This window comes from Mustela erminea, chromosome 3 (assembly GCF_009829155.1).
Source record: "Mustela erminea isolate mMusErm1 chromosome 3, mMusErm1.Pri, whole genome shotgun sequence".
NCBI lineage: Eukaryota > Metazoa > Chordata > Mammalia > Carnivora > Mustelidae > Mustela > Mustela erminea.
The window spans coordinates 89,187,768-89,202,606 of NC_045616.1; the positions used below are offsets into that span (position 1 = coordinate 89,187,768).

Below are 14,839 nucleotides of genomic sequence, written 5' to 3' on the forward strand. Positions count from 1 at the left end.
AATGGACTCATCCTCCATGAGCTAATGGTGTGCAGGCTATTTATAAGGCCAGTAAGTACATTTGGTGAGCTTGTTGCAAGGCAGATTCAGGACACTGAACAAGCTTTTCTGTACAAAGGCTGTATACCCAATCTCCTCCTCACCAGAAAACCCAGAAGCTTCCTTTGCCCATGGTATTATTTACAGCGTTCTTCACCCTATTGTGAGCTATAATTGTAAATCTCCTCTTTTCTCTATTCTTTATGAGCCCCTTGAGGGCAGGGGCAACTTCTGAATCACTCTGATCTCTAGCACCTGATACTTCGTGAGAGCCTCAAGGCATTTACTAAGGATGCCCAGAGGCACTGATGAGGTTCTGGGCTGGATATGAGTAAAAAATGTAAATAGTTCAATGAAAATAATCCTTTTATAGTACAAAATAGGTGTTATAAAGGGGAAATGCATTAGGTGCCTGTCAGATGACAGATGTGCAATAATTATTTGTTTCTGAAAGACTACTGTGAAAGCAAGTATGTCACACTGCAGCTTTGGAGAACATTTTCTTAAGGGGATGATGTTTGAGCTACATCATGAAAGACAAGTGAGAGTTAAAGAAATGACAAGTGGTTGGATTAGGGGGAAGTCTTCCAGGCAGAGAAAATGGCATAAGTAAAAGGTCATAGAGCTAAAAATGTGTTTGTTGAGTAGGGTGTTGAATTACTTTTAAACAAAAATTCTATCTGGTTCTTTATTTGTTTCCGCATTTCCCCTTTCTGCAGGGCCCAGTCTTTGGCATTAAAAACCAAGTTAAATTAAATTTGTCTTATGCACTACTGCTCAGTTTTTTTTTTTTTTAAAGATTTTTATTTATCTATTTGATAGACAGAGAGAGATCACAAGCAGGCAGAGAGGCAGGCAGAGAGAGAGGGAAGCAGGCTCTCCGCCGAGCAGAGAGCCCAATGTGGGACTCGATCCCAGGACCCTGAGATCATGACCCGAGCCGAAGGCAGAGGCCTAAACCACTGAGTCACCCAGGCACCCCTACTGCTCAGTTTTTATTAGGCCTCCTGCCAGATTTCCTGGAAGCTCTATCTGTAGTTGTCTGAAGCAATGGACAGTGTCCATGCTTATGTTCATGCTTATGGGTACAGTTGTCTGGTCATTGAAGAATTTGTGTTGTGTTCAATAGATACTAGTGATATTCCTCATTTAGTTTCCTTCAGTATGGCTTGTGTCTTTTGCCTGATTTGAGACTCCAGGTCTCCACATAAACAACCTAAATTGACATTTCAAGGAACTAGAAAAAGAAGAACAACTTAAGTCCAAAGTTATCAAAAGGAAGGAACTATTGAAGAATAGAGCAGAGGTGAATGAAATGAGACTGGGAAGACAATAGAAACAAAATCAATGAAAGTAAGAATTGGTTTTTTGAAAAATTAAGTATAACTTTAGCTAGACTAACCAAGGAAAACAGGGAAGACTCAAAATGAAAGAGGAGACATTACAGTTGATACCATGGAAATACAAATGATCATAAGATGCCATTTGTATGTCAATTGTAATTGTATGTAATTATATGCCAACAGATTGGATAATCTAGAGGAAATGGATAATATCCTTGACATGTACAGCCTGCCAAGACTGAATGACTAAGAAATAAGAAAATCTGAACAGACCAGTAATGATTAAGGAGATTGACTCAGTAATATAAATCTTCTAGTTAAATTAAAAAAAAAAAAAGCCCATGATCAGATGGTTTCACTGGTGAATTCTATCAGAGAGTCAAAGAATAATTAATGCTAGTCCTTCCCAATTTTTCCAAAAACCTGAAGAGAAGGGAACACTCTCAAATTCATTTTAACAAGGTCAGCATTACCCTGATACCAAAACTCGATAAGGGCACTACAAGATGAGAAAACTACAGCTTAGTATTCCTGATGGATGTTGATGTAAAAATTCTCAACAAAGTACTGGATTCAACAGGACATTAAAAGGATCATATGCTGTGGTCGAGGAGGTTATATCTTCACGGTAAAAGGATGGTTCAACATATGCAAATCAATTAATGTGATATACCATGTTAATAGAGTGAAGGCTAAAAATCATATGATCCTCTCAATAGATGCAGAAATGTTTGACAAAATTCAGTACGCTTTTATTTATTTATTTATTTTTAATAATTTATTTATTTGACAGACAGAGTTTACAAGTAGGCAGAGAAGCAGGCAGAGAGAGGAAGGGAAGCAGGCCCCCTGCTGAGCAGAGAGCCCGATGTGGGACTCGATCGCAGGACCCTGAGATCATGACCTGAGCCAAAGGCAGCGGCTTAACCCACTGAGCCACCCAGGCGCCCCTCAGTACGCTTTTATGATGAAATCTTCCAACAAATTGGATAGAGAAGGAACATACTTTAACATAATAAAGGCCATGTATGACAAAGCTGTAGTTGTCATCATACTCATAAAAGGTTGAAAACTTTCCTTTGGAGGTCAGGAACAAGGCAAGGTTGCTTACTCTCATCATTTCTTTTGAATAAGGGCTGGAAGTCCTACACAGAGCAAGAAAAAGAAAGAAAAGTCATTCATATCAAAAGGAAGAATGAGATTGTCTCTGTTTGCAGATAACATGATCCTATTTATAAAGAACCCTAAAGATGCCACCAAAAAACTCTTAGAACTGATAAACAAATTTGGTAAAGCTGTAGGATACAAAATAAACATATAAAAAAATCACCTGCATTTCTATATATGAACAATGAACAATCTGAAAAAGAAAGAAAACCGTTCCACTGACAGTATCATTAAAAACAGTAACATATTCAGGAATTTAACTGAGGAGGTGAGAGATCTGTACACTGAAAACTATTAGACATTGTTGAAAGATATTGAAGAAGACAAAAAGAAATGGATAATATTCCACTTTTATAGATTGGAAGAATTAATATTGTTAAAATGTTCATAATACCCAAAGTCATCATATAGATGCAACCTATATCAAAATTCAAATGCCATTTTTTTTTCAGAAATAGAAAAAAATTCTAAAACTGTTTGGAACCAGAGATGACCCTGAATAGCCAAAGCAGTCTTGTGAAGGCAGAGCAAAGCTGGAGATACCACATTTTCCGATTTCAAACTTTATCACAGAGTGTAGCAATCAAAACAGTATGGTACAAACATAGATCCAGGAACATAATTGAGAGCCCAGAAATAAACCCACACATATATGTCAACTAAGATTTGACAAGAAGCTAGAATACTTTGTGGAGAAAGGTAGTCTTTTCAATCAGTAGTGTTAAAAAAAAAAACTAGACAGGCACATGAAAAATAATAAACTTGGACCTGTATCTTACCTTGCTCCCAGAAGTTAACTTGAGGTAGATTAAAGACTTAAATGTAAAAGACCTAAGACTGTACCACTCTTAGAAGAAAACAGGAAAATCCCATTTTGTACATGAAAGCATTAGAGAGATAACATTTGTAAAAATCACAAAATCCACAGAAGTAGTGTTTTCCCAGTGATGTGGGCATCCCTGAGCTCAATTTATTTGACAGATAGAATAACCATTACAATCTTGTTCTTCCCTTTTTCCTTTTTTTTTTTTTTTTTTGGGCAAATGGAGCACAATCTATATGTTTTGTCAGGAAATCTCTAATACAGGTTTAGACATAGATTTCCCTTTTATTTTTCTTTTAATTTAAAAAATTTCCATTTTTCTGTTTTCTTTTTTTGGGAAAAGGAATATATTATAGAACATTTAGAAAATACGGATGAGCAAACAAACAATCATCTACAATTTTAATACCCAGTGGTTACCATTGTTAATACTTGGAAGAGTATTTTTCCTTTAAAACCAGATGACCAGAATTTTTTCTCTTAACCCTATATTGAACAATTTTTTTTCCTTAAATTTCTTTTTACTTATTTTCAGTAAATTCTTTGCCACATGTGGGGCTCCAACTGACAACCTTGTCACAACCATGTCAAGAGTCACATGTGCTACCAACTAAGCCAGCAAGGCACCCCGATACTGAACAAGTTTTTTATGGCACTGACTATTCTACAGTGTTATTTTAAGTGGATGAATGATTTTCTATATTTTTGGTTAATTTTTGAAAAACAGATCCTTGTTGGTAGATGTCTAGGTATTCCAGTCCCTTGGTAAATAGCACCTATAGGAATTATGTCGGGAGCAATATAGCATAGCAGTCAAAAGCATAGACCCTGGAGGCAGGCAGCCTGGTTTCAGATCTTGGCTCCAGCAGTCCAGTTCTGTGACCCTGTACAAGTTAATTAAGGTCCCTGACCTTACTTTTGTCAACTATAAAATGAAGCTAATAATAGTTCCAGGGTTGCTGGCTTGTTAAGAGGATTAGTAAGTCAAGTGCTTAGAACACTGATGGCACATATATTACTGTTGTTAAATACTGGTGCATGTTCACAGTTATTTCTATGGAATTAATTCCTTAGAAGTAGAGGTGCTGCTGATTTCAACAACCTGTAGTCTCGTAATCGTAATACCAATTCCTTAGACATTGTCACGAAGCCCTGGTGTGTAGAGAACATTCTGTAACTGTTAGCTATTATTCTGATGACGATGACGTACTAAGCGCTGGGCTCAGTTGCATGAAGGTGGCAGTAGATTAGAGAGTGAAAGTTTTGTTCTCAATGAAGCTTGCATTCTAGTGGTGTTTAAAGATTTTTATGAAGTTCTAAGGTACTTCATTGCTTTAAATTCTTTTAATTTCTAAAGTATTAAAGATATGGCTAGTTTTTAAAACTAGAGTGAAATGGGTGGGTGAAGGAGAGAAAGGGAGCCTGAAAAGATATTTCATTGATCTGGGTGAGCTTAATGTGACCTGGAGGGAGGCATACTTTGTTTGAATGAAGGCCTGGTAAAGCATCTTGCTGTCCAGGGACTAAGCTAATGAAATGTTCCATGATATTCCAGGGACTGGGGGTTATTTCTTGCACTGTTTTCACATCTTCCTCCTGCAATTTTAAGCTATTTTAGTTCACGCACACATGTTCTATGCAATTTATGAATCACACAATTCACGAGTTTCCTATTCTTTTTACTGCCATGGTAGATAATGGGCTGTTGGCATGGTAACCACCTAGTCTTCCTCTTCCTTTTGCATTTTATCGCTCCGCTCTCGTTAGACCAATAGCTGCCTCTGGGCAACAGCGTCCTAATGGAATATGGTTCCTGATTTGCCATCCAGCCAGCAAGTGGGGATATGGTTCTTTTTGGAATAACACCCTGAAAAGGGGAGACAATCTCTTCTATCCCATTTTGACAGTTTTTAACCATCACAAACAATTCTCTGCCCCCATCCTTTTTTATTTTTTTTTTAAAAAGATGGTCTGCCGCTGTGCCTGTATTATTAGTAATGAACCATCTTAGCACATTGCTTTTTGTTTTTCTTTTTTTGGTAATGACTTTATTAATATGTAATTCATATGCCATATAATATGACCCATTTATAGTATCAATTTAATGACTTTTAGTATATTTACAGAATTGTGCAATTCACAGTTGATTTTAGAATATTTTCATCATTCCCTCAAAAAAAAAATCTTATATATTTTAGCAGTAATACCACTATTCTCTTTATTCCCCCACCATTAATCTACATTCTGTCTCTACAGGTTTGCTTATTTTAGAATGATGTAATATGTTTTTTCGTGATTTCTTTCTTTTCTTCTTTTTCCCCATTCAACTTTTTTTGATGTTTCTCAAAATTCTGTGACAGATTCTTGGTCAGGCTGTTTCCATTAAAAAGTACTGATTTTAAAAACTATTAACTTAATTTTTTTTTATTATGTTCAGTTAGCCAGCATATGGTACATTCTAAGTTTTTGTTGTAGTGCTGAATGATTCATTAGTTGTGTATAACTTAAAACTGCCACACACACACACACACACACACACTCTAAATGGTCCACAGAATATTCTCCTTTCCTTCTGACGATTTTATGATGCATTGTTATCACAAGTACTTAAAGGTCCAGTTGATACACCACAGCAGTCTGAGACTGTTCTCCCACCACTGATTGAGACTGGCCTGGGGATAATATTTACTTAGCCTTCTGAGCTTTCTGGGCAGATGTGGTGACCTTGCCAGCTCTAGCTGCATTCTTGTCCACTGCCTTGATGACACCCACAACAACTTTCTGTCCCATGCACAAACAGCAGGATAGTCCAAAGGAGGATAGTCAAAGAAGGTCTCAACACACATAGGCTTGCCGGGAACCATATCAATGATGGTAGCATCACCAGATTTCAAGTACTTTGGACCATCTTCCAGCTTTTTTCCAGAGCGACGGTCTATTTCTTCAGCTCAGCAAATTTGTGAGCAGTGTGAGCTTTGTGACAATCCCACACACACATGTATCCAACACTGATTTAGGCTGGATGGTTCAGGATAATCACCTGAGCTGTGAGGCCAGCTGCTTCCCTGGGTAGGTCATTTTTGCTGTCACCAGCCATATTGCCACGATGAACGTCTTTGAAAGATACGTTCTTGATGTTGAAACCCACATTGTCCCCAGGAAGAGCCTCTCTCAGAGCTTCATGGTGCTTTTCAACAGACGTTACTTCATTTGTAACATTGACTGGAGCTAAGGTGACCACCATGCCAGATTTAAGAACACCAGTCTCCACTCAGTCCGTAGGAATAGTACCAATACCACCAATTTTGTAGATGTCTCAGAGAGGCAGATGCAAGGGCTTGTCAGTTGGATGTGCTGGTGGCAGAATGCAATCCAGAGCTTCAAGCAGTGTGGTTCTACTGGCATTCTCATCTTTCCTGGTGACTTTCCATCCTTTGAACCAAGGCAGGTTAGCTCTTGGCTCCAGCATATTGTCACCATGCCAACCAGAAATTGGCACAAATGCTACTACTGTGTTGGGGTTGTAGCCAGTTTTCTTACTGTAGGCGCTGGCTTCACTAACGATTTCTTCATATCTCATCTGATGGTAGGGTGGCTCAATGGAATCCATTTTGTTAACACCAGCAATTAGTTCTTCTACACGTAGTGTGTAAGCCAGAAGAAGGGCATGCTCATGGGTCTGCCCATTCTTGGAGAAACCTGCTTCAGATTCACCACCAGCAGTAGCAACAATCAGGACAGCAGTCAGCCTGAAATACACCTCTAATCATGTTTTTCATGAAGTCTCGGTGGCCTGGGGCATCAGTGATGGTCATGTAATACTTGGTGGTCTCTAATTTCTGCAGGGAGATACCATTGGTGATACCATGTTCATGTTTAGCTTTCCATTTATCCAAGACCCAGGCATACTTGAAGGAGCCCATTCCTGTCTTGTAGCCTCCTTCTCAAGTGTTTTGATAGTTGTTTTGTCAGTTCCACCATATCTGTGCATCAGATGACCAGTAGTGGTAGGTCAGTTCGACTGGTGTCCATTGACAATGATGTTGGTGGGAGTCTTTGCCTTTCCCATTTTGGTTTAGGTTTAGTGGTGGTTTTCATGACACCTGTGTTCTGGTAGCAAACCCACTGTGAAAAAGTTTTATGACCTTCGTCTCAGGAGAATGTTTTCAAGGCTTATCCATGTTTTATCATGTTTCAATATTTCATTTCTTTTTATTGCTGCATAATGTTGCACTCTATGGGTATATCACATTTGAGGCCAGCCATCTGGCTGTTACGGATAATGCTGCTATGAACATTCACATACACATTTTTGTGTGGATGCCTGTTTTCATTTCTCTTGGTTATATACCTTTTGGTGGCTGTGTCATATGACAACTACATGTTTAACTTTTGGAGGAGCTGCCAGACTATTTTCCCAAAGCACTGCACCAATTTACATTTCTGCCAGCAGTGTATGAAGGTTTCAGTTTCTTCATATCCTTGCCAACACTTGTTATTTTTTGTGTTTTTGATTACTAGTGTCTGAGGTAGTATCTCATTGTGGTTTTGATATGTGTTTTTCTATGATCATTAATGGTGTTGAGCATCTTTTTGTATGTTCATTGGCCATTGCTATATTTTATTTGGAGAAATGCCTACTTAGATCCTTTGCCCATTTTTAAATTGGGTTATATGTCCATTTTTGAGTTAAAAGGGTTCAAGTCTTTAGACAGTCCAGATATAAGCATCTTATCAGATATATGATATGCAAAGTTTTTCTTTTATTCTTTGGGTGGCCTTTTCACTTTTTTGATACCCTGATGGTGTCTTTGGAAGCACCAAGTGCTTGGTGTCTGTTTTTTTCTTTTGTTGTTTGTGGTTTTGGTGTCCTGTGTAAAAAACCATTGTCTAATCAGAAGTCATGAAGCTCTACCCCTGTTTTCTTCTAAGGGTTTTATAGTTTTAGCTCTTATATTTAGGTCTTTGATCTATTCTGAGTTACTATTTGTATATCATGTGAAGTAGGGGTCCTATTTTTGTGTGTATGATATCCAGTTTTCCCAGGACCATTTGTTGAAAAGACTGTTTTTTCCCTTGAATTGAATAGTCTTGGCACCCTTGTCAAAAATCCATTGACTGGGGCACCTGGGTGGCTCAGTGGGTTAAGCCGCTGCCTTCGGCTCAGGTCATGATCTCAGGGTCCTGGGATCAAGCCTGCTTCCCTTCCTTTCTCTCTGCCTGCCTCTCTGCCTACTTGTGACCTCTCTCTGTCAAATAAATAAATAAATATCTTTTAAAAAAAATCCATTGACTGGGGGCACCTGGGTGGCTCAGGCAGTTAAGTGTTTGCCTTTGGCTCCGGTCATGATCTCAGGGTCCAGGGCTTGAGTCTGAGTTGGGCTTCCTCTCAGTGGGGAGTCTGACTTTCCCTTTCCCTCTGCCCCTTTTCCTCGCCTGTTCATGATCTTGCATGGTCTCGCTCACTTGCGCTCTCTCTCAAAAATAAATAATTAAAAAAAATCCATTGATGGTTTTGGGCAGCAATGGAAATCATCAACAAAATGAAAAGGCACCCTAGAGTGGGAGAAGATACGTGCACATGATAAACCTGATAGGAGGTTTGTATCCAAAAGACAAAGAGAACTTCTACAGCTTAACACAAGAAGAACAGGATGCCTGGGTCACTCACTCAGTTAAGTATCTGCCTTCAGCTCAGGTCCTGATGGTCCTGGGATCAAGTCCTGTGCTGGGTTTCTTGCTCAGTGGGGAGCCTGCTTCTCCCTCTACCTGCTCTGCCTGCTTTGCCTGCCACTCCCTCTGCTTGTGCTCTCTCTCTAACAAATAAATAAAATATTAGAATTAAAAAAAATACCAACACCAGAAGAACAAATGATCTGATTAAAAAGGGGCAGAAGATCTGAATAAATATTTTCCAAGGAAGACATACATAAGGCCAACAGACACATGAAAAGATGCTCAACATCACTAATCTTTAGGAAGCACAAATCAAAGCCACAATGAGATACCACCTTCTAGCATTCAGAATGGCTAGTACCAAAAAGAGAAGAAATATCAAATGTTGGTTAGGATATAGAGAAAAGGAACCCTCATGCACCAATGGTGAGAATAGAAATTAGTGCAGCTACTGTGGAAAGCAGTGTGGAAGTTTCTCAAAACATTAAAAATAGAAATACCATATAATCGAGGAATTCCACTACTGGGTATTTACCTATAGAAAATGAAAACACTTAATTTGAAAAGATACATGCACCCCTGTGTTTATTCCAGTATTATTTATAATAGCCAAATAGGGAAACTACTTAAGTGTCGATTGATAGATGAATGGATGAAGAAGACTTGTGTGTGTGTGTGTGTGTGAGTACACGCGCGCACGCGTGTGGGCATCCCATTATGTATATGTATATAGACTAGAACATTACCCAGCCATAAAAAAGAGATGCCATTTGTGACAACATGGATAAAACTAGAAGGTATTACGCCAAGGGAAATGAGTCAGACAGAGAAAGCCACATACCATATGATTTTACTTATATGTGGAATCTAAAAGAAACGAGAATTTAAAAACAAACAAACAAACAAACAGACATAGGCTTGTAAATACAGGGAATAAACTGGTGGTTACCAGAGAAGAGGGGAGTGGGGAATGGACAAAATAGGTGAAGGGAATTAAGAGGTACAGACTTCCATTTCTGAAGTACAGAAGTCATGGAGATGGAAGGTACAGCATAGGGAATAAGGTCAGTAATATAATAACATTGTATGGTGATAGATGGTAGCTACAGTTACCATGGCGAGCACTGTGTAATGTGTAGAATTGTTTTTTTTTTAATTTTAAAAATTTATTTATTTATTTATTTATTATTCTTTTTATTTTTTAAATTTTTTTTTATAATGTGTAGAATTGTTGAATCACTATGTTGCATTCCTGAGACTAATACAACATTGTATATCTGTTACACATCAATAATAAACATTTAAAAAATAAATGATAAAATATTTTAAAAATGAATTGATTGTAAATATGAGGGTTTATTTCTGGATTCTCAATTCTATTGATCTTTATATTTATCCTTCTATTATTACACACTATGTAATAATAGCTTTGTAGTAAGTTTTGTAGTAAGTTTTGAAATTGGGAAACATGAGTCTTTCACCTCTGTTCTTTTCCAAGATTGTTTGGCCATTCCAGATCTCTTGCATTTCCACATAAGTTTTAGGGTCAACTTGTCAATTTCTGCAAAGAAGCCAGCTGGGAGTTTGATAGAAATTGTGTTGAATCTGTAGAACAATTTGGGGGAGTATTGCCATCTTAACAATTTTAAGTGTTTCAATCCATGAACACTGGAGGTCTGAGTCTTCTTTAATTCAAAATGTTTTGGTGGGCAGCAAAGTAAAGTTTATTGAGTGATAGTACAAAGCTCCCAGAGAGAGAGGGGACCTGAGAGGGTTGCCTCTTCTTTAATTTCTTTCAACTGTGTTCAGTAATTTTAGAGAATAGGTTTTGCCCTCCTTAAGTTTATTCTTAAGTATTTATTCTATTTGATGCTGTTATAAGTGGAATTTTTCTTTATATCATTTCTTGTTCATTGCATGTGTATAGAAGTATAGTTGATTTTGTATATTGATATTATATTTTGCAACCTTCTTAATCTCATTTGTATTAATTTTTTGGTAGATTCCCTATATGATTTTCTATATATGAAATCATGTCATCTATGAGTAGAGATAGTTTTATTTCTTCCTTTTAAATTTATATGTTTTTCATTTTCATGTCCTATTTCATTTTGTTGCTTCATTGCCCTGGCTTGCCACCCTAATCTTCTCTTACTTATCAGCAGTATTTGGTATAGTTGATTATTCCTTGCTTTTTTGTAGCCGTCTCTTCACTTGACTTAATGGACACCATAACTTTTTGGTTTCCCTCCTGTCTCAGTGGTTACTTTCTCATTTCTTTAGCTGGTTCTTTCTCTTCCTTCTGAACTCTTAACCATCTCCCACCTTTGAAATTAAGACTCATATATCCATTTCCCTATTTGATAAACCCCACTTAGATGTTTAATATGCAGCTCTAATTTAATCTTAAATGAAGTGTTTTGTGGGAAAAAAAAAGAAAAATGTTAACGTTTACTGAATGTTTACTATTAGCACTATTCATTATCTTGTTTACAGCTCATCTGAATTCTGATACCCATTGGACATGAACCCTGGTTACTTGCATTCCAGGGCCTGAGCTTCCTTCCTACAGCTATCCCAAAGTGTATAGCCCTACTTTTTGTTTCTTGAGATTGTCCTTTGGAGTAGGATGTGACAACTCAGAAAAAAAAAATCCTATAGGGTTTCCAGTCAACGGAATTAGAAATGCTTCTGAGCCATGCAGTGCTTTGGAGCTGTGGCTTTTCTTTTTCGTACAGAGTGGTTACACTTCAGTGTGTAGACAGGCATTACCATTCGTAGGCAAAGCTTACATTGAGTTTCTGGTGAGTTTGTCTTGGTCATTTTTCTAGGTTGCAGTTTTTCTAGCCTTCAGATACACTTCCAGTCCCATAGAACCGTTCTCATTCATCTGCTTAACTAGAGTCTCCATCTTTATTCCTCATTCCTTCTTGTCTCTTTCCCATTTGTTCATGAGCTATCAGCTCCTCTGGCTTTTGCAAGACATGCCACTCTGACATTTCCCTTTTCAGCACCTGGCTCAGCTTTTGCTCAGCATTTCTGACCCATCTGTTTTGCTTTTCCTAATTAAAATACTGATTACAAGAACAACAACAAGTTGTATTTTTGGGGGGGGGTAGTCATTTTTTTCTTTAATTGAAGTATAGTTGACAAGTTGTACTTTTAAATACTGATGAGAGAACTCCATTGTCTCCCTAGAATCTTTGATGAAAGTTAAGTGCAAATGTTGGGAATACATTTTTACAATAAATTTAGGCCAGATTAAAAACTAGCCTATTCTCAGGTGGCATTTGCAATTTATTTGGTACTCATGGCAGATATCCCTTTAAGAAAGATGAGAATACCGTGGTGAGATTGTTTGTCCAAGTTCTCATAGCTGGTCAGGGGCAGAGCCAATTCTCTTCCCAGTTGAGCTGGTTTATTCTGATAAAGTTCGTATGTAGGGTCTGCCGTCCACTGTGGAGTGAAGTCTCATCCCCAGGTTTTGCCTCTTGCTTCCCAGAGATCTCACCTTTCCCAGAAACCTTCTCTTGGGGACTTTATTCTATTCACCTTTCCCTATGGGGCATAATTATCTTTCTCTTTCAAAGTATCAGCCCGTCATGAGTCACTATGGTAGCATATCCAGAGTCAGAACTAGATGCAGAACTCAGCCTTCTGTGGCTTTGGGCCACTTCTCTGAACTTCATAGATCATCTGGCATTTACAGCTCCAGCCTTTTCAAGCCTTATGATTCTATGATAAGCAATCTTGGGCTAACGTCTGAATAGTTGGCAAACGCTTAATATGCAACACAGAGATGACAAATAGGTAGCTTCTTTTCCATCATTTATTTGGTCCATCATTTGGTCTTTTCCATTATTTGGTCATTTCATCGCTGTCACATGGAACCCGGCCATGACTCAGACTTCTGAGTCCAGTAGCGTCCTAGGTAACCACTGCCACTAGAGTGCAGCTGACATGTGTTTGTCCTGTCTTCCCTCCCACATTTAGTGCTTCACTCTGAAGGAAGGATTAGTGGTAACCTGGTTACCATAGACGTTAGGAACATGGGATCTGGGGTTTAGCTACCTGCATTTGAATCTTGTTTCCACTACTCCCTTTTTGTATGACCTTGAGAAAAGTACTTCTCTGGGCCACAGTTTCCTTTTTTGAAATATGGAGCATAATAATAACGCTACCTCATGGGGTTTTAGAGAGGAATAAATGAAATATTAGGTATAAGAAAGTGCTTAGAACAGTGCCTAGCACGTAGAACTTAATGTTAACTCTTGGAAGGCTGGTGGAAGAAAAATTCTTGGGTCGAAACAGTCTTGTGGCACCCTTCCAATCCTTCAAAGTTGTCTGATATCCATTCTGTCTATGAGTGTGGATTGATCCCTTTTTAAAGTTTATTCATTTATTCATTTATTTACCAAAAATGTAGGGCTTTTTGAATGCTGGGCTTGCACCCAGGTGTCTAGGATCTAATAGTAAACAAGTCCATTTCAGAGTGTGCAGTGTAGTGGGGATGACAAGTAAAAAGGTAGTTACAGTAGCCTTAGTAATTGCAGAGATTGGAGTTTCAGGAGTAACTCCAGGGTATTTAAGCTGTTCAGGAGTAACCTTCTTGGTGATAATGTTAAATCTGGGTGGGAAGATGAATACTTGAGGCCTCCAGACCCGGCTGGCCTCTTACGAGTATTTCATAGGAATTGGATCCCTTGGGGGATTGATAATGTTCTCGCTGGTGGCACACCTCAGCGGCACGCTCATGCTCCTTGGCATTCAGCCAGTCACCCAACTCATAGCCCCAGACTTTCCCTGTTGCTCTCTGAGCTGCTGTCCCAGGGTCTCAGAGCAGATAGAGTTGAGAAGCAGAGATGTGCCAACAAAAGAAGGAGACTTGGAGTGGCAGCTCCTGGATAGTTAGATCTCTCTGTGTGCCTTAGGAAAGCATGAACGCCAGGCTCATCAGGGACTTGGAAAGTCAATGAGCTTATCCCCCTGCCTAACTCAGTATGGCAAATGTCCCTGACAGCCTTGTATGGTGGCAGTGTGGAATCTGGGTGGTAGGAAAAAAAATGCCCTTGTGTAGCTGGGGTTGGGCGTTGGTGCTGTGACCCATGCTGTCCCCTCCCTGGTGTTTTACAGTAAACAGCTGTTGTGTGACGTGATGATTGTGGCGGAAGATGTCGAGATAGAAGCCCACCGTGTGGTCCTGGCAGCCTGCAGCCCCTACTTCTGTGCGATGTTCACAGGTACGGTGAGGGGCAAACAATGACCCACAGTTACGGGCCCACAGCCCCGCTGAGGGAACCTTTTTGGGGGGTGGCATGAGGGGAGGGAGGAAGGAGGATGCCATGACATGAACTGGGAGGAGCTTCTGTGTGTCAGAGACTATGCTTTACATCACAGAGGACTTGATGCAACCAGCCTGGTGTGTAACCCCTTGCCCACTCTGAGGGAAGAAGAGGTGGAATCGGAGCTTATTAGTCCTCAGACTTCAGCGTGCATCAGAATCGTGCAGGGGAGCTTTTAGACATGTAGGCTCTTGGGCTCATCCCCACGCCTCTGATCTTTCATTTTGCAGATGGGAAACACTGAGGCTGAGAAAGGGGAAGGAACTTGCCCTAGATCACCCAGGATATTGGTGGAACTTGGCTTCTTGATACCTTGCCCCATGCTGGACTAGTTTGTCCTTCCCTAGCCATTCCTCCCAGGCAAGGTCTGCCAACATCCTTGAGCCTTTATAGGAGTGTAGAAGACATTTGGAAGAAGTGATGGTGGGGCTTGGAGGGGAGAATAAGAC

The 14,839-nt window shown here is 39.3% G+C and overlaps 1 protein-coding gene and 1 pseudogene across 6 annotated transcripts in view; one reads left to right on the forward strand and one right to left on the reverse strand.

Annotated features, from left to right (window-relative positions):
• KLHL3 (kelch like family member 3) overlaps positions 1-14,839 on the forward strand; it is a 259,558-nt gene that overhangs the window by 161,402 nt on the left and 83,317 nt on the right. For all 6 annotated transcript variants that reach the window (XM_032336624.1, XM_032336626.1, XM_032336629.1 and 3 more), the window contains one exon: positions 14,182-14,288. In XM_032336624.1, coding sequence (XP_032192515.1) covers positions 14,182-14,288 — 107 coding nt within the window. The remainder of the gene's footprint in view (positions 1-14,181; positions 14,289-14,839) is intronic.
• Positions 6,058-7,441, reverse strand: LOC116586530 (annotated as a pseudogene).